General features: G+C 41.8%; 1 protein-coding gene across 1 annotated transcript in view; it reads left to right on the top strand.

Annotated features, from left to right (window-relative positions):
- SUSD2 (sushi domain containing 2) overlaps positions 1-26,806 on the top strand; it is a 340,007-nt gene that overhangs the window by 99,815 nt on the left and 213,386 nt on the right. Inside the window, exon 2 of the mRNA XM_073559037.1 lies at positions 21,716-21,920. Within this exon, the coding sequence (XP_073415138.1) occupies positions 21,716-21,920 (205 nt within the window). The remainder of the gene's footprint in view (positions 1-21,715; positions 21,921-26,806) is intronic.

Genomic DNA, 26,806 nt, shown 5'->3' with positions numbered 1-26,806 from the left:
ACCGCCCCTGACACATTGTGCTCGGTGTCAGCTGTGATAATCAGCCGACACCCGGCCGCGATTAGCGGCGCTCACCACGTGTGCGCCGCTGATCGCTATGACGTAATATTCCGTCCATGGGACTTAGGGCCCAGGTCACATGGACGGAATATTACGTCCAATGTAGGAAAGGGGTTAAATATACAACTAACCCCTTTGTTTCTTTGGCCTGGACAGTAACAAGAGCGTGGCAGGAGTAACTTCATTATAATTAGAAGTTACAGTATGTAAGTGTAATGGTTATGGATACAGTGTTTGCTGACCCATGTATGATATACAGTAGCTTGCAATCACTCCCTGTGGCATTTTCATGTTTTTCTGCCTCACAACCTGGAATTTCACTGTTTTTTTTGAGGATTTTACAGTTCATGTAAATAACATGCCTACGACTGTGAAAATTTGGTTTTCTTTTATTGTGAAGAAAACAACAAATTGGAAAAAGTAACTGAAAAGTTCAATGTGCATAACTATTCACCTCCCCAAAGTCAGTTCTTTGTAGAGCCTCCTTTTATGTCAATCACAGCTGCAAGTTGCTTTGGATAAGTCCCTATGAGCGTTCTATATCTTGCCACTGAGATTTTTGCCCATTTCTCAAGCTAAAACTGCTCCAGCTCCATCACATTAGATGATTTCCTCTGGTGAACAGCAATCTTCAAGTGTGACCACAGATTTCCAAATGAATTAAGGTCTGGGCTTTGATGAGGCCACACTAAAACATTTACACATTTCCGATAAAACCACTGTAGTGTTCCTTTAGCATTATGCTTTGGGTTATTGTCTTGTTGGAAGGTAAACCTCCTTTCCAGTCTCAAATCACTCACAAACTGAAACAGGTTTTACTCAAGAATATACCTGTATTTTGCACCATCCATCTTCCCCTTGACTCTGAACATTTTCAAGGTCCCTGCTGCAGATAAACATCCCCACAGCATGATGCTGCCAACACCATGTTTCACTGTGGGGATGGTGTTCTTGGAGTGATTAGCTGTATCAGTTTGGTGCCCAACATAGTGTTTTCCTTGGTGGCCACAAATTTCACTTTTGGTCTCATCTGACCTCAGTACCTTCTTCCATAAAGACCACCTCTATTAAGTGTACGGCTTAGTGTGGTTATATGGACAGATACTCCAGTCTCTGCTTGGGAATTATGTAGCTCCTTCAGGGCTACCTTTGTTCTCTGTGCTGCCACTCTGACTAGTGCCCTGATTTGTACTTCTCAACCACTTTGTCCCTGACTTATTTGAAGATCTCCTTGGTCTTCATGGTGTTGTTTGGTTAGTGATGCCTCTTACTCAATGGTGTTGCAGCCTCTGTGGCCTTTCAGAAAAGATTTATATATACTGACAGCCCATATGACACTTAGATTGCACGCAGTTAGTCTCCTTTTCACTAAGCATGTGACTTATGAAGGTAATTGCTTGCATCAGAAATTTTGGGGGCTTTATAACAAAAGGGGTGTATACATATGAACATGCCTATTTTTAGTTATTTTATCCCATAAATGTAATTTATGTCTATATTTTTTCATTTCACCAACTTAGACTATTTAGGGCTGATGCATCATACACAAATCATATTACAAAAATATTTAAACACAGGTTGAAATGTAGCAAAATAGTTAAAAATCCAAGAGGGGTGAATACTTTTGCAAACCACTGTATAACATGACCAGGCCATCATATGTGTGTCACAATCAGCCACTTGGTAGAAAAAACTAATCTTTATAGCAGTAGTGTGAATATAACATTATTGTTTCATTGTTACATTGCAATTATAGCAATTAACAAGTAGGTATACTAATAATACCGCATATATAAAATGAGCAGCGGTGGTCTAATGTTTTACTTCACATCATTAACCATAACACATGCCATAAATTCATTGCCTGACAAGTTAAAACAGCAATTTCAGGCTTATGCACCTTGGATACACAGTGCAATAAACTGACATTTAAGCTGAGGTCAGTTTGAAACTACACATGGTCTCTTTGCTACAATGATCTGCTATGCCAATCACTATGATCCATTCAGTGTAATGTAAATAATGAGCTCAACTGAGTAGCAGTACACAGCCAACGTGAAACGTTTTTCAGGAATTATAGCAATATGTTCTCATAGTGTAATTTTAATAAACCTATTTATTATAGTTACTTCAATCTATGATCCTGTAATGTTGGTAGAGAGGACGGAAAAGCAACCAGTCTGAATCAGTTTACAGACAGTGGGCATGGAAAGTATTCAGACCCCTTTAATCCCTTAATGACCGCTTTTTAACGGTGGTAGTTAAGGGTACTTAAATAACAGCGCCGTTAATTAAATTAAGTTAATTAAATGGCGCTGTGAAAAAAGTGTATAGTGCCCCCAGAGTCAGATTTTCTCCGGGGTCCCGGCTGCCGGGGGTAGCCGAGACCCTAGAGAACATGATTCGGGTCAGTTTTTACCTACCCCGGTTTTGCAATCACCGTTATTAACCGTATAATGATGACCACAAAAAAAAATTCTGATGTGCCATTTAATTTCTCTCTCCTCTGATGTGATCGCACATCAGAGGAGAGAGAAATAGGGTCACCAATCCCCCCGGTACCTCCCGGTGCTCATCTGCCCTCCTGCTTCCTCCGATGGATACCACCACATTCTTCCAGGAAGAAATTGGGGGGTGCATGAGAAGTGCGCCCCCCCAAGATCTGCAGGCCAGCACCCGGCAACAACAGGAAGATTTTTCCTATTGGTTCATTTTGGTCACTGTGATAGACCCTATCACAGTGATCAAAATGAATAAATAGTAAATAAACCCCCCTTTATCACCTCCTTAGTTAGGGAAAAATAATGAAATAAAGAAAATATATTTATTTTCATTTTCCCATTTGGGTTAGAGTTAGGCTAAAGTGAGTTGGGCTAAAGTTAAGGTTAGGGTAAGGATTAGGGTTAGGGTTGGAATTAGGGTTAGGATTGGAATTAGGGTTAGAGTTAGGGTTGGAATTAGGGTTAGGGTTGGAATTGGGGTTAAGGTTAGGGTTGAGATTAGGGATAAGGTTGGGATTAGGGATAGGGGTGTGTTGGGGTTAGGGTAGAGGTTAGGGTTATGGTTAGGGTTGGGATTAGGGTTAGGGGTGAGTCGGGGTTAGGGTTCGAGTTAGAATTGAGGGGTTTCCACTGTTTAGGCACATCAGGGGGTCTCCAAACGCAACATGATGCCACCATTGATTCCATCCAATTTTGCGTTCAAAAAGTTAAGCGGTGCTCCCTCCCTTCTGAGCCCCGATATGTGCCCAAACAGTGGTTTATCCCAACATATGGGGAATCAGCGTACTCAGGACAAATTGCACAACAACTTTGGGGGTCTAATTTCTCCTGTTACCCTTGAAAAAATAAAAATTTTGGGCTAAAAAAATCATTTTTGTGGAAAAAAAGATTTTTATTTTCATGGCTCTGCTTTATAAACTTCTGTGAAGCACTTGGGGGTTCAAAGTGCTCACCACACATCTAGCTAATCTCCTTGGGGGGTCTAGTTTAAAAAATGGGGTCATATGTGTGGGGTTTCTATTGTTTAGGCACATCAAGGGCTCTGCAAAAGCAACATGACGCCTGCAGACCATTCCATCAAAGTCTGCGTTCCAAAATGGCACTCCTTCCCTCCCAAGCTCTGCCTTGCGTCCAAACAGTGGTTCTCCCCCACAAATGGGGTATCAGCATACTCAGGACAAATTGTACAACAACTTTTGTGGTCCATTTGCTCCTGTTACCCTTGTGAAAGTAAAAATTTGCGGGTGGAAACATCATTTTTGTGGAAAAAATATGATTTTTTATTTTCACGGCTCTACATTATAAACTTCTGTGAAGCACTTGGAGGTTCAAAATGCTCACGAAACCTCTAGATAAGCTCCTTGGGGGGCCTAGTTTCCAAAATCATGTCACTTGTGGGGGGTTTCTACTGTTTAGGCACATCAGGGGCTCTGCAAACGCAACATGATGCCCGCAGACCATTCCATCAAAGTCTGCATTCTAAAACGGCGCTCCTTCCCTTCCAAGCTCTTTGCCATGTGCCCAAACAGTGGTTCCCCCCACAATTGGGGTATCAGCATACTCAGGACAAATTGAACAACAACTTTTGTGGTCCAATTTCTCCTGTTACCCTTGTGAAAGTAAAAATTTGGGGGTGAAAACATAATTTTTGTGGAAAAAAATATGATTTTTTATTTTCACAGCTCTACGTTATAAACTTCTGTGAAGCACTTGAAGGTACAAAGTGCTCCCCACACATCTAGATAAGTTCCTTAAGGGGTCTAGTTTCCAAAATGTGTCACTTGTTGGGGGTTTCCACTGTTTAGGCACATCAGGGGCTCTCCAAACGCGGCATAGCGTCCGATCTCAATTCCAGCCAATTCTGCATTGAAAAAGTCAAATGGCGCCCCTTCTCTTCCAAGCTCTGTCGTGCGCCCAAACAGTGGTTTACCCCAATATATGGGGTATCACCGTACTCAGGACAAATTGCACAACAACTTTGGGGGTTTGTTTTCTCTGATTACCCATGTGAAAATAAAAATTTGGGGGTGAAAATATCATTTTTGTAGAAATTTTTTTATTTTTATTTTCCCGCCTCTACGTTATAAACTTCTGTGAAGCACTTGTAGGTTCAAAGTGCTCACCACACATCTAGATAAGTTCCTTAAGGGGTCTAGTTTCAAAATGGTGTCACTTGTTGGGGGTTTCCAGTGTTTAGGCACATCAGGGGCTCTCCAAATGCAACATGGCATCCGATCTCAAAACTAGCCAATTCTGCAGTGAAAAGGTCAAACGGCGCTTCTTCCCTTTCATGCCCTGCCATGCGCCCAAACAGTGGTTTACGCTCACATATGGGGTATCGGCCTATTCAGGAGAAATTGCATAACATATTTTGTGGTTTGTTTCCTCTTTTTACACTTGTGAAATTCAAAAAAAATGGTTCTTAATTAAAATGTTTGCAAAAAAATTAAATGTTAATATTTTCCTTCAGCATTGCTTCAGTTCCTGTGAAGCACATAAAGGGTTAATAAACTTCTTGAATGTGGTCCACCTTGAGGGGTGCAGTTTTTAGAATTGTATCACTTTTGGGTATTTTCTGTCATATTGACCAATCAAAATGACTTCAAATGTGATGTGGTTCCTAAAAAAATGGTTTTGTTAATTTTGTTGTAAAAATGATGGTCAACTTTTATCCCTTATAACTTCCTAACAAAAAAAACTTTTGTTTCCAAAATTGTGCTGATGTAAAGTAGACATGTGGGAAATATTATTTATTAGGTATTTTTGTGACATATCTCTCTGATTTAAGGGCTTAAAAATTAAATGTTTGAAAATTGCAAAACTTTTTGCCATATTTTCATTTGCTCATAAATAAACGCAAGTCATAGCAAAGAAATTTTACCATCAACATGAAGCACAACATGTCATGCAAAAACAGTCTCAGAATCAGCGGGATCCGTTCCTGTATTTTGATATGCATTTTTGCTAACATTTTTAAAATTAATGAATAAACTTTGATGTTTTATACAAATGGTTTGATGCTCATATATATTGGGGCTTGAATAGAGCTGCCAATTTGTGGATACATGTTGCAATAGATGAGCTTATTCAGTGTGATACTTGGCAGTTTTTGGGTTGAATTACAGATACCACACTGTAAGGTTCATTAGGGAGAAAATCCATAGTCCAGCAACAAGAAAGTAGTCCAGTAACAAGAAAGTGGGTGATTTACATAAAACTTCTGACATACAGATCAACTTAAAGGAGTTTTCTGTGTTTCATTTTTGATTAACCCCTTGACAATCTATGACGTATAGGTACGTCATAGGTAGCCTCCCCCTCTTTGATGTGGGCTCTGGCACTGAGCCTGCATTTTTGCAGGCACATGCAGCTGTTAACATGTTAAATACCACTGTCAATCTCTGACAGTGGCATTTAACTTGCGCTTACTTTAAGCGCATCATAAACAGCACCCATCGGTGCCCCGTCACATAATCTTAGGGCATCAATGGGTTGGCATGACAGCTGGGGGTCCGCAAAAGACCCCTGTGCCTGAAGATGTCCTATGGCGTTCATAAGAGATGATCATTTCAGCTACACATAGCAGGGTTGGGGTAGCACAAGCGATCGGATGATCACATTTTCAGGTCTCATAAGGGGACTATTGAAGTCAGTGAAAAGTGTAAAAAAAAGTTTTAAAGTAACAAATATTAAAAAAATATGAACGTTCAAATCATCCCCCTACAAGCAGTTGTAGAATTGCACCTTTTTTTTTTTACAATTTCATAGCACTTGAATTTTTTTCCCTGCTTTCCTGTACACTATATGGTAAAATAAATGCTGTCGTTCAAAAGTAAAACTTACCCCGCAAAAAAAAACAAGTCCTCACATGGCTGTATTGGCTGAAAAATAAAAAAGTTATGGCTCTGGGAAGAAGGGGAGCAAAAAATGAAAATGCAAAAAAAGGAAAATCCCAAGGCTGTGAAGGGATTAAGAGATTATGTAACACAAAAAGTAAGAGGGCTTCCTATTAAAGGGGTTGTCCACAACTTTTTATTAACCCCCCATTGTATCCCCCCAGGACCCCTAATGATTTTTGTCATTACCTTGCACTGCCAATTCTTCCTGTGAGTGGCGCTATGCCTGCGGCTGAGTCCGGGTCACGTGACCCCCAGGCTGCAGCCGCCGCTAACATCCGCTGATGTCACGTCAATTTCCTGACTCTGGAAATTGACATGACATCATCAGCAGGCGTGCCCCAGCCTCTGCACACTGCTGTCACTCATCCTGAGTGACTGGGCTGCGGGCGGTGCTGCACCACACGTCACAGGCAGCCCCATCGCTCTGCTGCATGTCTCCTCTCCAATCCAGAGTGACGGGGCTGTCTGCAGGTGGGGGGCTGTGTGTGTGTGGATAGGGGGCTGTGTGCGGGCTGTCTGTGGGCTGGCTGTCTGTGGGGGGTACTGTGCGGGCTGTCATTGGGCGTGGGGGCTGTGTGCGGGGGGCTGTGTGTGTGTGGGCGGGGGGCTGTGTGCGGGCTGTCATTGGGCGTGGGAGCTGTGTGCGGGGGGCTGTGTGTGTGCGGGCGGGCGGCTGTCTGTGGGCTGTCTGCAGACTGTCTGTGGGGGGTGGCTGTGTGAGGGGGCTCTGCTGGCAGTGCAGGGGGCTGCCGGCTGTGTGGGGCTGTGTGTGTCTGTATGCAGGCATTGTTCGATGGGACTACAAGTCCCATCGGGCTATACCTGCAACAGTGACAGTGAGTGACACATTAGCCAATGATGGGACAGTAGTAGTCCCATAATCCGGCTAATGGTTTGAATGTAAAAAAAACACATACAGAACATATAACATACAGAACATATAACATACAGAACGTACAACATACAGTATAACATACAGAACATACAACATATAACATACAGAACATACAACATACAGAACATGCAACACATAAGATACAGAACATACAACATATAACATACAGAACATATAACATACAGAACATACAACATATAGCATACAGAACATACAACATATAACATACAGAACATACAAAATATAACATACAGAACATATAACATACAGAACATACAACATATAACATACAGAATATGCAACATATAACATACAGAACATACAACATATAACATACAGAACATATAAAATACAGAACATCCAACATATAGCATACAGAACATATAACATGCAGAACATACAACATATAACAAACAGAACATAGAACATACAGAACATACAACATATAACATACAGAATATGCAACATATACAGAACATACAACATATAACAAACAACATCGAACATACATAATATAACATAAAACATACAGAACATATAGCATACAGAACATACAACATGTAACATACAGAACATACAACATACAGAACATATAACATACAGAACATACAACATATAATATACAGAATATGCAACATATACAGAACATACAAAACATATAACATACAGAACATATAACATACAGAACATACAACATATAACAAACAGAACATAGAACATACATAACATATAACATAAAACATACAGAACATATAACATACAGAACATACAACATGTAACATACAGAACATACAACATACAGAACATATAACATACAGAACATACAACATATAATATACAGAATATGCAACATATACAGAACATACAAAACATATAACATACAGAACATATAACATACAGAACATACAACATATAACAAACAGAACATAGAACATACATAACATATAACATAAAACATACAGAACATATAACATACAGAACATACAACATGTAACATACAGAACATACAACATACAGAACAAATAACATACAGAACATACAACATATAACATACAGAGCATACAACATATAACATACAGAACATAGAACATGCAGAACATACAACATATTACATACAGAACATAGAACATACAGAACATACATATAGCATACAACACATAACATAGAGTACATACTCACTGTACAAACCTAATTCCCCGAAGCCCTCGATCACCTGTAATAAAAATAAAATAATAAACCAACCTATACTTACCTTTCTGCCGTAGTCCAATTAATAACGAGGGTCCCATGACGATCTCCCGTGGAGAGCTGCCACATCAGCTGATGTGACCACTCTCCAGGGGCTCCAGCAATGAAATGACAGGCGGAGGATTAGCGATGTATTCCTCCACTGCTGTGAAAGAGATCCCTTAACCCTAACCCTAGCCATAACCCTAACCCTAATTCTCATGCAGCATTGCTGTAAAGTGAGACTCTGAACTCAGGTAACCTCAGTGATGCACTGCAGGAGGTATTGTCTCCTGTCAGTTCATCACTGGGAGGCCCTATAGAGCAGTGACATCACCTGATGTCACTGTTCTATAGGGGAGATTGTCATGGGACACTCGTTATTAATTGGACTGTGTCAGACAGGGAGTATACGGTTGGTTTATTATTTTTCTTTTTTTTCTAGTAGACCGAGGGCGTCGCTTGGATCTGGGAGTTAAATAAAAAGATGAAAACCGTGTTGTGTTTTATTTCATTAAAAGACTTTATTCTTGTGTGTGTGTTTTTTTAACACTTTATTATTATAAGATTAATAATGGATAGGCGTCTTATTGACACCTCTCCATTATTAACTGGGCTTAATGTCACGTTACAATAGCAAAGTGACATTAAAACCTTATTACCCCATATCTCACCACTACATGGGAGTGGGAAGAGAGAGGCTAAGCGCCAGAATTGGCGCATCTTATAGATGCGCCATTTCTGGGGTGGCTGCGGGCTGGTATTTGTAGCCAGGGGGGCCAAATGGATCCATGGCCCCTTCCTGGGCTATGAATATTAGCCTGCAGTTGTCTGCGTAGCCTTTCTGGCTATAAAATATAGGGGGACCCTACGTCATATTTTAATAGCCAGTAAAGGCTATGCAGACAGCTACGGGCTGATATTCATAGCCTGGGATGGGGCCATGGGTACTACCCCCTACAAATATTGGCCCCCGGCCGTCGACTTTCCCCCTCTGGCGCAGAAAATTGGGCAGGAGCCCACTCCATTTTTTTTCCTTTTTTTATGAAACATTGTTCATTAATAAACATGGATATGGATATATCTGTGGATATATCTATGGAAATATCTATAGATATATCCATAGATATATCTATATATGAAAAACTGAAGGCAGCACTCCTTTTCAAAGAGTAAAAAATGTGGTTTTATTTCAGACCCACATGTGTTGTGAACTCATTTTCTGCTCCACCAGTTGAGAGTTCTCCTTCCGTTCTCCCTCTGGTGGTGACAGGCGGTAGTGAGGTTGGTTTAATTGGTAGTGATCTGCCACCTGATAAGGAGGATAACGATTGGATCTCTGGAGTATCACTGGATATAAGACAGCCGACGCCTTTCTAGTTAGTCGGGCCCCATCGTTTGCTCAGCCTATTTTTCTGCCTTTGTGTTTTCATCTTGTTTCACCGCCAATACATGTGGGGGACTGTCTTTCCTTTGGGGTCTGCTCTGGGGCAGTTAGTTTCCCTCTTTTCCTGCTTTAGGCTTATGTAGCTCTCCGGTTGTGACGAGGCGTCTAGGATCATCGTAGGTACGCTCCACGACTGCTGCTAGTTGTGTGGTAAGATCAGGGATCTGCAATCTGCATAGTTACCAACCTCTCTGGTATTCTGTTCTGAGACTTGGCTTGTGTTGTTTTTTCCTCCTCGGTGACCCATTCATAACAGAATCACCAGCCATACCGCAGATTCTAGGGTACTCAAAAGCATGAGAAAATTGTTTAAAAAGGAAAAAAAAAAAAGAAAGTGTCAGAATTTTTTTTTTTATTATATTTTTTCCTCTTTTTCTCTGGGGCCGTAGGAGGATTTTTTTTCCCTCTCCTAATGGAGATTAAGCAAATGTCTGATCGTGTGGAGCAACTTGCTGCTGAAGTACAGGGAATTTCCACCTATCTCATTCAGTCACATGCTGCTGAACCCAAGATTCCTACTCCTGATGTGTTTTCTGGGGATCGGTCTAAATTTCTGAATTTTAAGAATAATTGTAAATTATTTCTTGCCTTGAAGCCTAACTCATCGGGGAGCTCTGTGTAGCAGGTTAAAATTGTCATATCCTTGCTGCGCGGCGATCCCCAGGATTGGGCTTTTTCTCTGACACCTGAAAATCCTATTCTGACTAATGTGGATGCATTTTTTCAGGCCTTGGGGTTGTTGTATGATGAACCTAATGCCGTTGATCAAGCTGAGAGAACTCTGTTGGCATTAGACCAGGGTCAGGATCCTGCAGAGTTGTACTGTCAAAAATTCCAAAAGTGGGCGGTCCTTACTACATGGAATGATAGTGCATTGGCAGCTCTCTTTCGGAAAGGTTTATCAGAGACCATAAAAGATGTTATGGTGGGATTTCCTGTTCCCTCTGGTCTGGATGGCTCTATGTCATTAGCCATTCAAGTTGATCGGCGTTTACGTGAACGTAAAACTACACGGGAGGTGCTACCACCTTTTGAACAAATGTCTGAACCTGTGCAATGTGATGGGGTTTTTGTCTAGGGCGCAACGTCAGGAGTTTAGAAGGCGTAATAAGCTGTGTTTTTTCTGTGGAGACGCCTCTCATACTATTTCTGTCTGCCCTAAATGAGAGAAACGTTTTGCACACACATTTGCTGTGGGCAGTGTACAACCTAAGTTCCTTTTGGCAATTACTCTGATCTGCTCCTTGTCCACATTTTCCACTAAGGCTTTTGTGGATTCAGGAGCAGCTCTGAATCTGATGGATTTGGACTTTGCTAAACGTTGTGATTTGACCATGACACCTCTGCAGACGCCTATTCCTTTGAGGGGTATTGATGCCACTCCTTTGGCGGAGAATAAACCTCAGTATTGGACCCAGGTGATAATGCGAGTTGCCCCAGACCACCAAGATAATTGTAAATTTTTGGTGCTGCATAATTTGCATGATACTATTGTTCTGGGTTTCCCCTGGTTTCAAACTCATAACCCAGTTTTGGATTGGAAATCTGTGTCTGTGGTGAGTTGGGGTTGTCAGTGTGTTCTTAGGGACGCTCCTGTTTTCTCCACCTCTCCTCAGTCTCATGATATTCCTGATTATCTGGCTGATTTCTCTGATGTATTTAGTGAGAGTAAGTCTGCGTCTTTGCCTCCTCATAGGAGTTATGACTGTGAAATTGAGTTGATGCCTGGGTGTAAATTTCCCAAGGGTCGGCTTTTCAACTTATCTGTACCCGAACATCATGCTATGCGATCCTATATTAAGGAGTCGTCATATTAGACCATCCTCGTCACCTTTAGGCGCTGGGTTTTTTGTGGCCAAGAAAGATGGTTCATTAACACCGTGTATTGATTATCGTTCCCTTAACAAAATGACGGTTAAATATCAGTACCCGTTACCTCTGATGTCTGATTTATTCTCCAGAGTTAAGAGTGCCTGCTGGTTTGCTAAGCTTGACCTCAGGGGGCGTATAATCTTATTCGCATCAAGCACGGGGATGAATGGAAGACGGCGTTTAATACTCCGGAGGGACATTTTGAGTACCTGGTGATGCCTTTTGGGCCCTCTAATGCCCCTTCTGTCTTCCAGTCCTTTATGAATGATATTTTCCGAGACTTTGTGGGTAAGTTTTTGATCATCTATCTGGATGATATTTTGATCTTTTCTAGTGATTGGGATTCCCATGTGGAACATGTCCGGACTGTGTTTCAGATTTTGAGGGAGAGTTCCCTGTTTGTTAAGGGATCGAAATGCCTCTTTGGTGTACAGAGGATTTCATTTTTGGGATTTATCTTATCTCCAACAACTATTGAAATGGACCCGGCCAAGGTACAGGCCATTTATAATTGGGTTCAGCCTACTTCTTTGAAGGCTCTCCAGAAGTTTTTGGGTTTTGCTAATTTCTATCGTAAATTTATAGGTAATTTTTCTAGTATTGTCAAACCACTGACTGATCTGACCAAGAAGGGAGCTGATGTGCTGAATTGGTCTCCTGAGGCTGTCTCAGCATTTCAGGAGCTTAAGCGGAGATTTACTTCAGCTCCAGTTTTAAGGCAACCTGATGTCTCACTTCCATTTCAAGTGGAGGTAGACGCTTCTGAGATTGGTGCAGGAGCTGTTTTGTCCCAAAAAGACCCTGTGACTTCTAAGATGAATCCCTGTGCCTTCGTTTCTCGAAAGTTTTCCCCATCTGAACGCAACTATGACGTGGGGAATCGGGAATTGCTGGCCATGAAATGGGCATTTGAGGAGTGGAGCCATTGGTTGGAGGGAGCTAGACATCAATTTGTGGTCCTCACCGATCACAAGAATTTGATTTATCTGGAGTCGGCCAAACGCTTGAATCCTATACAGGCTAGATGGGCCTTGTTTTTCACGCGTTTTAATTTTGTGGTCTCTTTTCTTCCGGGCACTAAGAATGTTAAGGCAGACGCCCTTTCTAGGAGTTTCTTTGCTGATTCTCTTAATGTGACCGAGCCTACTACTATCCTAGGTGAGGGGGTAGTTCTTTCTGCCATTTCGCCCGATTCGAGACGCGCCCTGGAGGAATTTCAGGAGGATAGGTCTGAGCGTTGCCCTATGGGAAGATTGTATGTTCCTGACCAGTGGAGAAAGAGAGTGATGTCTGAAGTCCATTGCTCCGCATTGGCTGGTCATCCAGGTATTTTTGGTACCAGAGATTTGGTGAGACGGTCATTTTGGTGGCCTGCCTTGTCTCGTGACGTCAGGAATTTTGTACAGTCCTGTGGAACTTGTTCTCGGTCTAAACCCTGTTCTCGTTTTAGTGGGTAGCTGATGCCCCTGCCGGTGCCCAAGAGGCCATGGACCCATATCTCAATGGATTTTATTTCTGATCTTCCTGTCTCTCAGAGAATGACTGTTATCTGGGTGATTTGTGATAGATTTTCGAAGATGGTCCATCTTGTACCACTCCCAAAGTTGCCATCTTCAGCTGAGTTGGTACCCTTGTTTTTACAACATGTGGTTCGGTTACACTGGATTCCTGAGAACATTGTGTCCGATAGAGGGGTCCAGTTTGTTTCCAGATTCTGGAAAGCCTTTTGTTCCAATCTGGGAATTCAGTTATCCTTCTCCTCCGCGTTTCATCCCCAGACCAATGGGCAGACTGAGAGAACAAACCAGACCCTGGAGTCTTATTTAAGATGTTTTATATCTGCTGATCAAGATGATTGGGTCTCATTTTTGCCCTTGGCTGAATTTGCACTAAACAATAGAGCTAGTTCTGGGACTTTGATGTCACCCTTTTTCTGTAATTTTGGGTTTCATCCTCGATTCTCTTCAGGGCAAGTGGAATCTTCATCCTGCCCAGGTGTGGACACTGTGGTTGTGAGAATGCAGCAGATATGGGACCAAGTGGTGGATAAGTTGTCACTCTCTCAGGAAAAGGCCCAGCGTTTTTCCAACCGGCATAAGACCATTGGTTTAAAGTGGGTGATATGGTTTGATTGTTGTCTAAGAATATTCCTATGAAGGTTGCATCTCCAAAATTTAAGCCAAGATTTATTGGACCTTATAAGATTTTGGAGATTCTTAATCCTGTTTCTTTTCGATTGGCTCTTCAAGTTACGTTCAAAATCCATAACGTATTTCACAAGTCACTGTTGAAGAGGTTTGTTGAGCCAGTAGTTCCTGTGGCGGCACCTCCTGACCCTGTATTGGTTAAAGGCAATGTGGAATATGAGGTAGAGAAAATATTGGATTCTCGTTTGGTTAGACGGAGACTCCAGTATTGGGTCAAATGGAAGGGTTATGGCCAGGAGGATAATTCTTGGGTCTCTGCCTCTGATATTCATGCCAATAAATTGGTTCGTGCTTTTCACCAGGCCCATCCTGATCGGCCTGGTGGCATGGATGAGGGTTCGTTGACCCCTCCTCAAAGGGGGGTACTGTTGTGAACTCATTTTCTGCTCCACCATTTGAGAGTTCTCCTTCCGTTCTCCCTCTGGTGGTGACAGGAGGTAGTGAGGTTGGTTTAATTGGTAGGGATCTGCCACCTGATGAGGAGGATAACGATTGGATCTCTGGAGTATCAGACTGGATATAAGACAGCCGATGCCCTATCCTGGTGCTGGTGATTCAGTCTGCTTCTCAGGTCTTGGAATTCAGCTCTGTTCCAGTCTTCTCAAGTTAAGTTTGTTTTTGCTATTGTTCACACTTGCTCTTGTTGGTCAATTCAGTTTTTTGTGGTCAGCCAGCCCCTGCTGGGGTGTGCTGAATTTCCACTCCTATTTATCTGTATTTGCCTTTTGGTCCCTTATTAGATTGGCCTCTTTTTGCTCTGTCTCAGAATATTTCAGAGTGATGATATAGTGGGAGAAGTCTAGTGACTTTAGGGTTAATTTTGCTATCAGAAGTGTTGGACATTATTTTGGTAGGGTTTTTGGCAGATTGCAGACAGTGTCTTTCCTTTCCTGTCCTTTCTAGTTAGTCGGGCCCCGTCGTTTGCTCAGCCTATTTTTCTGCCTTTATTTGTGTTTTCATCTTGTTTCACCGTCAATACATGTGGGGGGCTGCTTTCCTTTGGGGTCTGCTCTGGGGCAGTTAGTTTTCCTCTTTTCCTGCTTTAGGCTTATGTAGCTCTCCGGTTGTGACAAGGCGTCTAGGATCATCGTAGGTACGCTCCACGACTGCTGCTAGTTGTGTGGTAAGATCAGGGATCTGCAATCTGCATAGTTACCAACCTCTCTGGTTTTCTGAGACTTGGCTTGTGTTGTTTTTTCCTCCTCACCTGACCCATTCATATCACACATGGTTTTAGACATTTCGGCTCATGCAGAGAAAAGGCTCTGCATGTGCCGAAACGTCAACAACCATGTGGGTCTGAAATGAAACCACATTTTTTACTCTTTGAAAAGGAGTGCTGCCTTCAGGTTTTCATATGTGAATTTTGGCTTTTGGGATAATTTCTTGGGAGGCCTGTGCACCTGAAGATTTTGGATTGTGCTGTTCCATTTTCTCTTGTTAGATACATCTATAGATATTTCCATAGATATATCCATAGATATTTCCATAGATAGTTCCATAGATATATCCATAGATATTTCCATAGATATTTCCATAGATATATTCATAGATATTTCCATAGATATTTCCATAAATATTTCCATAGATATATCCATAGATATTTCCATAGATTTATCTATAGATATTGTATATCCATAGATATATAAATAGATATTTCCATAGATATCACCTCTGTGGGTAGGACACAGTTTTTTCTACCAGCCCTAATCCACCTGGGTGAAATTAGGGTGGAAATGTCTGCATTTCTGGACAGTGGGGTGGGGTTTAACTTGATCGATGCTAGATTTGGCCATGTCCAAGGCCTCATTACTCATACTCTATCCAGACCCAAACCTGTTGTGAATTCTTTTGATCTGACTTGTGAGTCGGGGCTCCCTCTGGTGGCTACTGCGGGTAGTGGAGCTGACCGGGTTGATAGAAGTCTGCCACCTGACGATGATGATTGGAAATCAGGGGTTACTGACTGGGAGGATATACGTGAGCAGGCTTCCCTCAGTTGCTGCTGGTGATTAGTTTCTTCCTGTTCATTTTGAGGTCTGCTGTCTCCTGCCTGATCCTGCATTTTTCAGTTAAGTTGTTAATTTGCTAATTCTTTGCATCTGATCTGGTTTTGCCTCTTTCTGCTTTGTTGTGAGGGTTCACCGTGCTCCCTTCTGGGGCAGTGCTGGACCACGCTCCATATGTTACAGCTTGTGTCAGTTTATTCATTCCCCTGTTATATTAGTCTCTTTTGCTTTGCTGCCAGTTCACACCAGAATGCTGATATAGTGGGGGAGAGGTCGTGAGACCTCAGTGTTTTTTATACATCAGACGTGTTGGATTTTTTAGGGTTTTGCTCAGTCTATTTTCTGCCTGGGTTTCTGCCTCATCTTGTCTCACCGACAATATATGTTTGGGGGCTATCTATTTCTTTGGGGTTCTACTCCAGGGCAGTTTAGATTTCACCTTTCTTGCTTTAAGCTTAGTTAGTTCTCTGGCTGTGTCGAGGTGTCTAGGGCATCGTAGGTACGCCCCCGGCTACTGCTAGTTGTGTGGCTAGGATTAGGGGTCTGCAATTCACTAAGTTACAAACCTTTCTGGTTTCCTGGTGGCCTAGCCTATTCCTGCCATCCTCCTCGGTGACCTATTCATAACACATACCCATAAATGCAATCCACTACGCCCCCTTGAGACAGGGGCATTTTACTCAAGTTGTCCAAGACTTACAGCTTCAGGTGGAGGCCATGCACACTGAGGTGTTAGACTGTTATGTGCTAGAGGGTCTTCCCTTGCCTGTGGTACTGGGACTTCCTTGGCTCGCTCTGCACAATCCTGTAGTAGATTGGCAGACTCAGGAAGTGGTAAAATGGAGTGTGCATTGTCAAGGTCACTGTTGATTACCTGGTTGGCTAGGGTGAATACCCAGTCTGTGTCTAGTTACCTAGTTGCCTGAGGGACATTATGAGAATCTGGTGATGCCTTTTGGGTTGATGAATGCTCCCGCCGTCTTTCAACACTTTATAAATGACATCTTTAGTCACTTGGTAGGCAAAATCATAGTTATCTATCTGGATGACATATTAATTTATTCACCTGACCTTGAGTCACACCAGGTACATGTCAGGCAGGGCTTACATATACTCTGAGACAATAAATTATGTGTCAAACAGAGAGAAGTGTATGTTCTCAGTTGAGGAGATCCCTTTCCTAGGATATGTGTTGTCTCCCACTGTTTTTTGCATGAATCCGGTGAAAGTCCAGGCAGTATTGGATTGGGATCATCTATATGCTCCGATCTGGAAAGAGAGGTTGTTTGCACTCAGGGGGATGCCCCTGTTGCCTGTCCCCTTGGTAAACTGCTTGCTCCTGTTAATCTACGTCTTAGAGTCCTTAGCAAACATCACGATTCAGTGTTAGCCGAACACCCTGGTAATAAAACCCCCGCTAATCTGCTTACTTGGAATTTTTGGTGGTCAGGTGCTCATCAGGATGTCCAGGAGTAGGTAGCCACCTGCAGTGTCTGTGTGCTTTCTAAGACCTCTCATACTCGCTTGTTGGGGGCTCTCCAACCATTGGATATTCCCAGTAGACCTTGGACTTAGTTGTCGGTTGATTTTATCACGAATCTTCCCATCTTGGCAGGGAATACTGTAATACTGGTGGTGGTAGATACATACCTCATTTTATCGCTTTACCAGTTTTACTGAACGCCAAATCATTGGTGCAGGTTTTCGTCAGGGAAATAATTAGATTACATGGGATCCAGACCGATATTGTTTCTGATCAGGGGTGCAGTTTGTCTCCAAGTTTTGGAGGGCTTTTTGCACCCATCTGGGGACAGATGTAACAGGTTAAGAAGAATCTAGAGACGTATCTCAGGTGTTTTCCATCTGAAAATCAGGAAGACTGGGTTACCTATTTACCATTAGCCGAATTCGCTGTAAAAAATCGCTGTCAGGAAACGAGCGGTAAGTCCCCGTTTTTCGGGTTGTATGAGTTCCATCATCAGTTTAGTTTATTTTATAGTAATCGCCCTTCTCAATTACTGGAAGAAGAACTGTATTTAATTTTCTACTACTACCATATGGCAGGGGGTTACGAATAATTTGAGGAACATGGGATCCACATATAAGAGTGTGGCTGATTGGAGATGTTTGGGGGGTCCGGACCTGTGTGTTGGTGACTTGGTGTGGCTGTCCTCTAGGAACATTAAGCTGAAAGTTCCATCTTGGAAACTGGGTCCCAGGTTTATCTGTCCTTATAAGATCATAGCCATCATCAATCCTGTAGTGTTTCACCTCGCTTTACCACCTACCTTTAGGATCCATAATGTATTTCAGCGATCTCTCCTAAAAAAATACGCTGTATCTTTGGTACCATCACCACTACCACCATCTCCTTTCATTTTCGATGGAAACTTGGAGTTTCAGATTGCAAAAATCTTGGATTCTCATCTTGTTCGTCGGTTGCTTCAGTATCTGGTACATGGGATGGGGTACAGTCCTGAGGAGAGGATGTGGGTACCAGCATCTGATGTCATGCGGCCAGACTGGTCCGGGCTTTTCATGTGACACACCCCAATACGCCTGGTCCTGAGGTTCTGGAGGTCCCTTGTAGAAGGGGTGTATTGTCACTGGGTTACCGAGACAGTGTGGAGCCAGAAGACCGTAGCATCTGATTGCTCCTATTCCGGCACTGAGAAGAAGCACGTCTCCTTTATTTTAATGGTGTTTATTCCTTCTGGAAGAACAGAAGGAAATCCGTGTGCTCACAGCTGAGCTTGGTTAGCCTCTCTTTTTCCCTTTATATCCTGGGCTCTGATACAAATCCATGTCAGAGCTTGCTTTTGCAGCATGGCTGACGGAGGGAGAGGAGTTCATATGAGAAGGAGTGTTGGAGGAGTTATCTGTGACTGTTGCTTGGTGTGTATGTGTGGTAATTCCCTATTCTTCTCTATTTTGGTTTATTCCCCTACCTCCACGCCCCGGTGCATTCATCGTTTATAGGTGAATGAATATTTTGTATGCCTGGAGGTTACTGTTAACCGTTTTTTATGTTGCCTTGTTTGTTGGGTTGGTGTACTATGATGCACAGTAGCACACCTCTTCCCTGGGTGGGGGAAGAGAACAGGCGGAGGGCTAACTCGGGAGATAAGGCAAGGGTTGAGGCTCCGGCATCTTCACCTTCAGAAATATATCTAGGATAAGGGTGAGCTAGGGCGCCCCCTAGTGTTAGGGACCTGGTCCAGGGTCACTCGACAGCTGTGTCGTGACAGGTATATAGCTCTTCTGGTTAAAAAATTAAATATACTAGAAAGAATTTCCAATGGCATGTGAAATATCTCTATGACCAGTTTTAATTCAGTAAGTACACAGAAAATATTTAAGAGGTATATTAATGTTTGAACCTTCTTTTAGTTAACCTATATAATGTACATCAAATACCTTTATATTCTATATTGCAACACAGTGCGGAATTCACAGTTTTGCTAGTTCTTATTGGAAACTTTAAGCAAACTTGTTAGACATCCTCATTAAAGAGGTTGTCTATTTTTTTTGTAACTTGAGTACATCGCTTCCTTGCCTCCCAGCTTTCTGCTTGCTGTGGGCTGGTGTAAAGGGTTGTCAACTTGACGATTTACTTCATCTGGACAGCGTATGAAAAAATCAAGGGCAATATTTTTTACAGACATATTGGAAAATCATAATAAATCATTATGTTTACAAGTGATACATGTCTACAACTCATAATTCTGATGTAAAGGCATCAGCTGCATTCTCAGTAAACTGTAAAATGATAATTACAGTTAAAATTATCTGTATAAGTTTCTTCAGCTTAAAAAAAAATCACAGACACTCTTAATCTTATTTACGGACAGAGCAAAAAATGTGCCCTATTTTACGGACTATCTTGTAATTTCTGGACTGTTGGCAACCCAGATGATGCGTTCCTGAAGGTCGACAGTTTTGAAAAAAAGCATAGTCACGCTACTGGTTCAAGCTATGCCCACTCTCAGCAGCTTTCCATCTGCAGCTGTCACGCTGTGACAGTCTTCGGTAAGGAAGGGGGGCCAAAACTGTTCCTGGAATTGGTACCCTAACAATCCCTGTCCCAGGGGTTCTCTTGAAGGCAGAGAGGCCCGAGTCTCTGACCTTACTATGCTCCTATTAATCCCTGGTCTGTCCCCTCATCCACCCCTTGAGACATGGAACAGAAATGTAATGTAAACAAAACACAAAAGACAAAGCAGGGATAATAGAAACCCTCTATCATACAAAAGCACTAACCAACAATAGGGAGGAGAACAGGAACAGGGAGGAATAAACTAAATGGGAACAGGGAACACGAGCTAAACACACATGTACTACAGGCAAGACACCTGATGAAGACAGAGGTTATCCGTTGAAACGCGTAGTGTAACTTAATAAAGAAGAAAACCTTTCAAGCTTCTCCCTTTCCTTTGCGCTCCCCTGTGATCAGGTTACCCTGCTTCCAATGTCCAGTTTATATAGGAAGAGGTAATGACCAGATCAGAAGCAGCTGAAATGGAGCTGCATGTTTCTGACCAGCATACAATGAGTCATTAACCTCTTCAGCACCATCTCTAAATAAAATCTGTGATTTATTACCCGATGTGACCAACTAACTCCAGGTCTTCCGGGGGTCATGAAAACCTTGTGACAGCAGCAGCAGAGGAGTGCAGGGGCACTAAAGTTGGCCAGATTCAGTGATCTGGCCAGATTCAGAGCTGCACTTGCAAAATTTATAGCAAACAGCTTGCAAGACTGCTCTCCTTGCTTAGGAAATTCCATCACCTCTGATAGAGTTCAATGAGAAGTAAATTATGAAATTAAAAATCCCTCCATTGCTGAGAATAGAGAGGATTTTTTTAACAGAGGTTTGAATGTGGCTCTGATGTATAATATTGGATTGAGTAACTCAGGATCAATAGGATCAATAGAAGATTAGTAATGCAATGTATTCATAATATTCAACTTTTCATGTAGGATAATTTTATATATGCTTTTTACACAAGTAAACATACATACATATTCATATAAACTCAAGAGAGGTTTTTTGCAACTTTCCCATAACTGTGATGCCAATTAAGAAACTATTAAAAAACAATGCCAGATGATTGTTAAATTTCTAGTAATATTAAAGCAAACATGTCATCCTGTTATAATTCATGCTATTACAGTGCAAAACATTCTCCTGCTCATTGGTATGATGGAGAAAATTACAGTACTTGTAAAAAAGATCCAAACACTGCCCCTTCCAGTCATCTGGGATGTGTTGCAACAGAGACTATTCACTGTATCCCACTCAGCTTTGATTGACACCCCCGCCCGTCATGTGAACTTGTGTCGCGAGACATCAATCTAAGCTGAGTGGGCATGCTTGCAAAAAGGGCAAATGCTTGGAAAAATTTGAAGGCATTCACAGGTATTCATGTGACATTCATTCAGAAGTTGAGCAAACTTCTCAATCGAACCGTTATCATGGAAGTATTCTCCTCTAGATGCACTGCCAGAAATGAATATATCTCAATTGTTTATTGTGGTGTCTGCTGTTATCTACATAGTCCAGCAATTCTGAAATGTGATGCATGTGTTTATTCACAGGTGCTATCGAATCCTGCCAATCAAAATGTGGTGAACATCTCCAGAACTGCTCCTGCCATGCCAGTTGTTTGAATTTACAAAGCTGTTGTACAGATTATCAAAAATGGTGTCTCCGAATTTCTCCCCACTCAGGGACTTTAATGGGAGGGAAAAAGTTTACTATTCTAGATGTAAAATTTGATAATACAACACCTGTGACCTGCAGGTAAGTGTGAAAATGAAGCACAAACTGAATATCCACCTTTGAACACGATTTTGATAAAGAGGAACTGAACTTTCAAAAACTTTGCAAAAATCAATAGTACATGCAAACCCACTGCTCAAAAAATAAAGGGAACACTTAAACGTAAACACAATGTAAGGCCGGAGTCACACTAGCGAGAAATACGGATGAGTGCTATGTGAGAAAAAATCACATAGCACTCGTCGCAATGTTAATCTATGGGGCAGCTCCCATCAGCCGATTTTTTTCTCGGCCTTATTATATGTGCTGAGAAAATTGCAGCATGCTGCAATTTGCACTGTATTATGCCCAACAAACACCAATGCAAGTCTATGGGGGCGAGAAAAATGCGGATTACAGTCGCACCAGGCGTGTGACTTCTGAGAAATGCGTATCTTTGTCCTTTAGAAAAGCCAGCAATTCAGTGAGGTATACTGAAAAATCACACTGACAATAAATAAAGAATCGAAAGAATAGATTTATACACATAGAATATAAATATATATATACATGTCATTGAGACACACATTTATATATATATATATATATATATATATATAGTATATACTAGCTGAAGAGCCCGGTGTTGCCTGGGCATAGTAACTAACTGTGGTTAGTTATAACAAATTATAATGATTATTGCAGATAAAAACATTTCACATCATATATTCACCACTACAAATTTGCAACACAAATTAACTAAACGATTACCCAAGTATCCTCTCCTGTGTGATACTTTCTGCTGAGCTCTTTATCTAATCCTATCGTGTGTTACTGACTGCTGAGCCGTGTATCTTATCCTTTTCTGTGTGATACTGTCTGCTGAGCCGTGTATCTAATAGATGATAACACCATAGAAATGATAAGAATAATAGGCCTCAGTTACCACAACTGTCTACAAAGAAAACTGTTGCTGATAGCAACCAATCACAGCTCATTTTTCATCTGCTAAACAGCTCTGGGACAGCGTGGCGAGTTTTGAGTGGCGACTTTTGTGTTTCGACTTTTACGTGGTGAGGTTGGTGTATGTGTGGTGAAATGTGTGCTGAGGGTGGTATATGTGTTGAAGCACGTGGTAGTGTGTGGCGCATTTTGTGTGTGTGTTCGTATCCCAGTGTGTGGTGAGTATCCCATGTCAGGACCCCACCTTAGCAACTGTACGGTATATACTGTTTGGCGCCATCACTCTCATTCTTTAAGTCCCCCTTGTTCACATCTGGCAGCTGTCAATTTGCCTCCATCACTTTTCCTTTCACTTTTTCCCCATTATGTAGATAGGAGCAAAATTGTTTTGTGAATTGGAATGCGCGGGGTTAAACATAGCCTATGACGCTCTCGGGGTCCAGACGTGTGACTGTGCAAAATTTTGTGGCTGTAGCTAAGACGGTGCAGATGCCAATACATAAATACACTTTTTCCCCATTATGTAGATAGGGGCAAAATTGTTTGGTGAATTGGAACGCGTGGGGTTAAAATTTCGCCTCACAACATAGCCTATGATGCTCTCGGGGTCCAGACATGTGACTGTGCCAAACTTTGTGGTTGTAGCTGCGACGGTGCGGATGCCAATCCCGGACATACACACACACACATACATACACACACACACACATTGAGCTTTATATATTAGATTTATTTATAGTTTTTTATCTGCTTAATTGAGAATGACATAACGAAGGGATTGCCCACACCTGTCCATGAAATAGCCTTGGAGTCAATTGTCCAATTACTTTTGGTCCCTTTAAAAACAGGGTGGCACATGTTAAGGAGCTGAAACTCCTAAACCCTTCATCCAATTTTAATGTGGATATCCTCAAATGAAAGCTGAAAGTCTGAACTTCAACTGCATCTGAATTGTTTTGTTTAAAATTCATTGTGGTAATGTCTAGAACCAAAATTAGAAAAATGTTGGCTCTGTCCAAATATATATGGACCTAACTTTATATATATATACTGTATATATATATATATTTTTTTTTTTTGTGCCATATATGTAGTATCTATATAGTCCATTGTTTCTAAACGTATTATTGTGGTGACGTCTCTCTTGTGAGACATCCTGTTTTTTATCTTATTTGTTTTTTTTTACTTTAAATGTTGAAATAAATTGGATTATTTTACAATTTGGATCTCTTCATTCTGGAGTATAAATTCATATTCCAATTTTGCATGTATGGTTTACTATATGTAAACCATGTGTCATATCATGTCGGGTTCTGTAATGATTTTACAGAAGCTGGCAATTGATTTAGCAGCTGTTATGCTATGTAGAACTGTATGAACTATTAATAAATATAAATATATATATATATATATATAAAATGTGTGTCCCAATGACGTGTGTGTAGTATACACATATATATATATATATATATATATATATATATGTATTCCATGTGTATATATCTATTTCTTCGATTCTTTATTTATTGTCAGTGTGATTTTACAGTATACCGCACTGAATTGCCGGCTTTTCTAAAGGACAAAGATACGTATCTCTCACAAGTCATATATATATATACTGTATATATATATATGTATATATATTTATCAAGGCACTGCCATCATGGGTCACTAGTATGCCCAGATATTCACAATAAGACAATATGAAATCTATCAGTGCCTAATATAAAAAGTCATCATTAATCAAAATACAGGTAAAGCATAAGTTAGCCATAACAATCATGAATCAGTAGAGTCCATACCATAACAATGCCACGTGTTAAAGGGATATACTAAAAAACAATTAGAAGGCACTCAAATACACAGATGTCCATAACTATGAAAGTGTCCAATAAATAAAGGTACTTTAGCTCACAAAGTTAGAGAAATACAATAGAAACCAAGTAGAAAGTGCTCAAGTGCTCCAATATCCATAGTAACAATAAAAGTGCCCAGTAAGTCACAGCCCTCCAACTCCCATAGTGCTGGGATATAAATAGATTAATTGGGCACTTTCATGGTTATTATGGACATCTGTGTACTTGAGTTAGGGTTAGGCCTGGGGGCGCTAACAGGGAACGTGCGCCAATACACAGAGTGTGCAGAGACTGAGGAGTGCAGTGTGTACAGGACCTGAGTTTAGCTGGTCATGTGATCACAGGGGGCGGAGCTAGACGGTCACATGACCACAGGGGCGGGGCTACCCCACGAGAGGACAGAGAGCCAGCCAAGGGCACAGAACACAAAGGACAAAACCAATAAAGCAGTGAGAGAGCAAATCCAAGGGTCAGAATACCAGGAGGGACAAATCAGTACCGAGCAGAAAGACAGAGGCAATAGTCAAGGGACAAACTGGGTCATACACAGTAAACTAACACATACAGAGGAACAGAGGAACGATACAGAGCGTAACATGGGTCAGCGACCACGAACCGAGTAGACGGAAGTATCACCGACACTGAACCCAGGATCTACCAGCATTAAATAGCCGCAAAAAAGGGGAGAAGCCAGTGCTGCTTATGGTCAGAACGCAATACATAAAGTGCATATGCACATATTCATTTCTAACTGTATTCAAAATGAGATATTTGGCAAAAAATTGATCAATCATTTGAGCCACCCCGCCGCCCCAAGGCAATCTCATATGGGGCAGTCCTACTCTACGTTTTTTATATTCGCTGAGCCATTACGGTCTCCTAAATGCATTAAAAGCAAGACCATATTGAATGCAATCTGTACCTGAAACATTACTGAATCACTCCCATGGAGCCAGAAGAAGTGAGTGCAGATAAAGGCCAACCAGGTCTGGATATAGACATTTCAGGTTTAACCTCCACACTCACCTGACCAGCAAACACAGATGAAGGGTGACACAGGTGCAGACACAGGTGCACAATTAAATAGAGCTTGGGACGGGGCAGGGCAGGGCCAAATATCTCATTTTGAATACAGCTAGAAATTAATATGTGCATATGCACTTTATGTATTGCGTTCTGACCATAAGCAGCGCTGGCTTCTCCCCTTTTTTGTTTTATTAAATAGCTGCCCCAGAACCAAAGATAGGCGAACTAAAATGAACCCTGACCTGACGAGGATGGAGGCGGAACCATCCTGTCTGGAGTCATAACAGTACCCCCCTCTCAAAGGAGGCCACCGGATCCCCAGGCGTCCCAGGAAACCGGGCATGAAAGGAGCACACCAGACAATCGGCATGAACCGATCGGGCAGGAACTCAGGATTGGTCCTAAGGCCCATATCCCTTCCAGTGCACAAGATACTGGAGGGAATGGTGGACCAACAGGGAGTCCACGATGCACTCCACCTCGTAATCCTCCTGACTATCCACCAATTCAGGCGGCGAGGGACCCAATGATGCTTCTTCCACATCCCCCAATGATTTCAGCAGGGCCCTATGGAATACATTGGGGATCTTAAAAGATGCTGGAAGGTGCAAATGAAACGCCACAGGGTTAGCCATCTCCGTGATCTCATAAGGGCCAATAAACTTAGGTCCCAATTTTGCCGAAGGAACCTTAAGCTTAATGTTCCTGGTCGACAACCACACTTTATCCCCAACCTGGGTCCCACAGTCCATTTCTCATAGAATCATAGAATCGTAGAGTTGGAAGGGACCTCCTGGGCCATCTGGTCCAACCCCCTGCTCAAAGCAGGATTCGCTAAATCATCCCAGTCAGATGTCTGTCCAGCCTCTGTTTGAAGACTTCCATTGAAGGAGAACTCACCACTTCTCGTGGCAGCCTGTTCCACTCATTGATCACTCTAACTGTCAAAAAGTTTTTTCTAATATCTAATCTGTGTCTCCTCCCATTCAGTTTCATCCCATTGCTTCTAGTCTTTCCTTGTGCAAATGAGAATAAAGTTGATCCTTCTACAATGTGACAGCCCTTTAGATATTTGTAGACAGC

The sequence above is a fragment of the Dendrobates tinctorius genome, unplaced genomic scaffold (assembly GCF_039654945.1).
Source record: "Dendrobates tinctorius isolate UK_male_01 unplaced genomic scaffold, ASM3965494v1 ptg000003l, whole genome shotgun sequence".
Taxonomy (NCBI): Eukaryota; Metazoa; Chordata; class Amphibia; order Anura; family Dendrobatidae; genus Dendrobates; species Dendrobates tinctorius.
The sequence above is the reverse complement of the archived record's forward strand: the minus strand, read 5'-3'. Positions and strand labels throughout refer to the sequence as shown.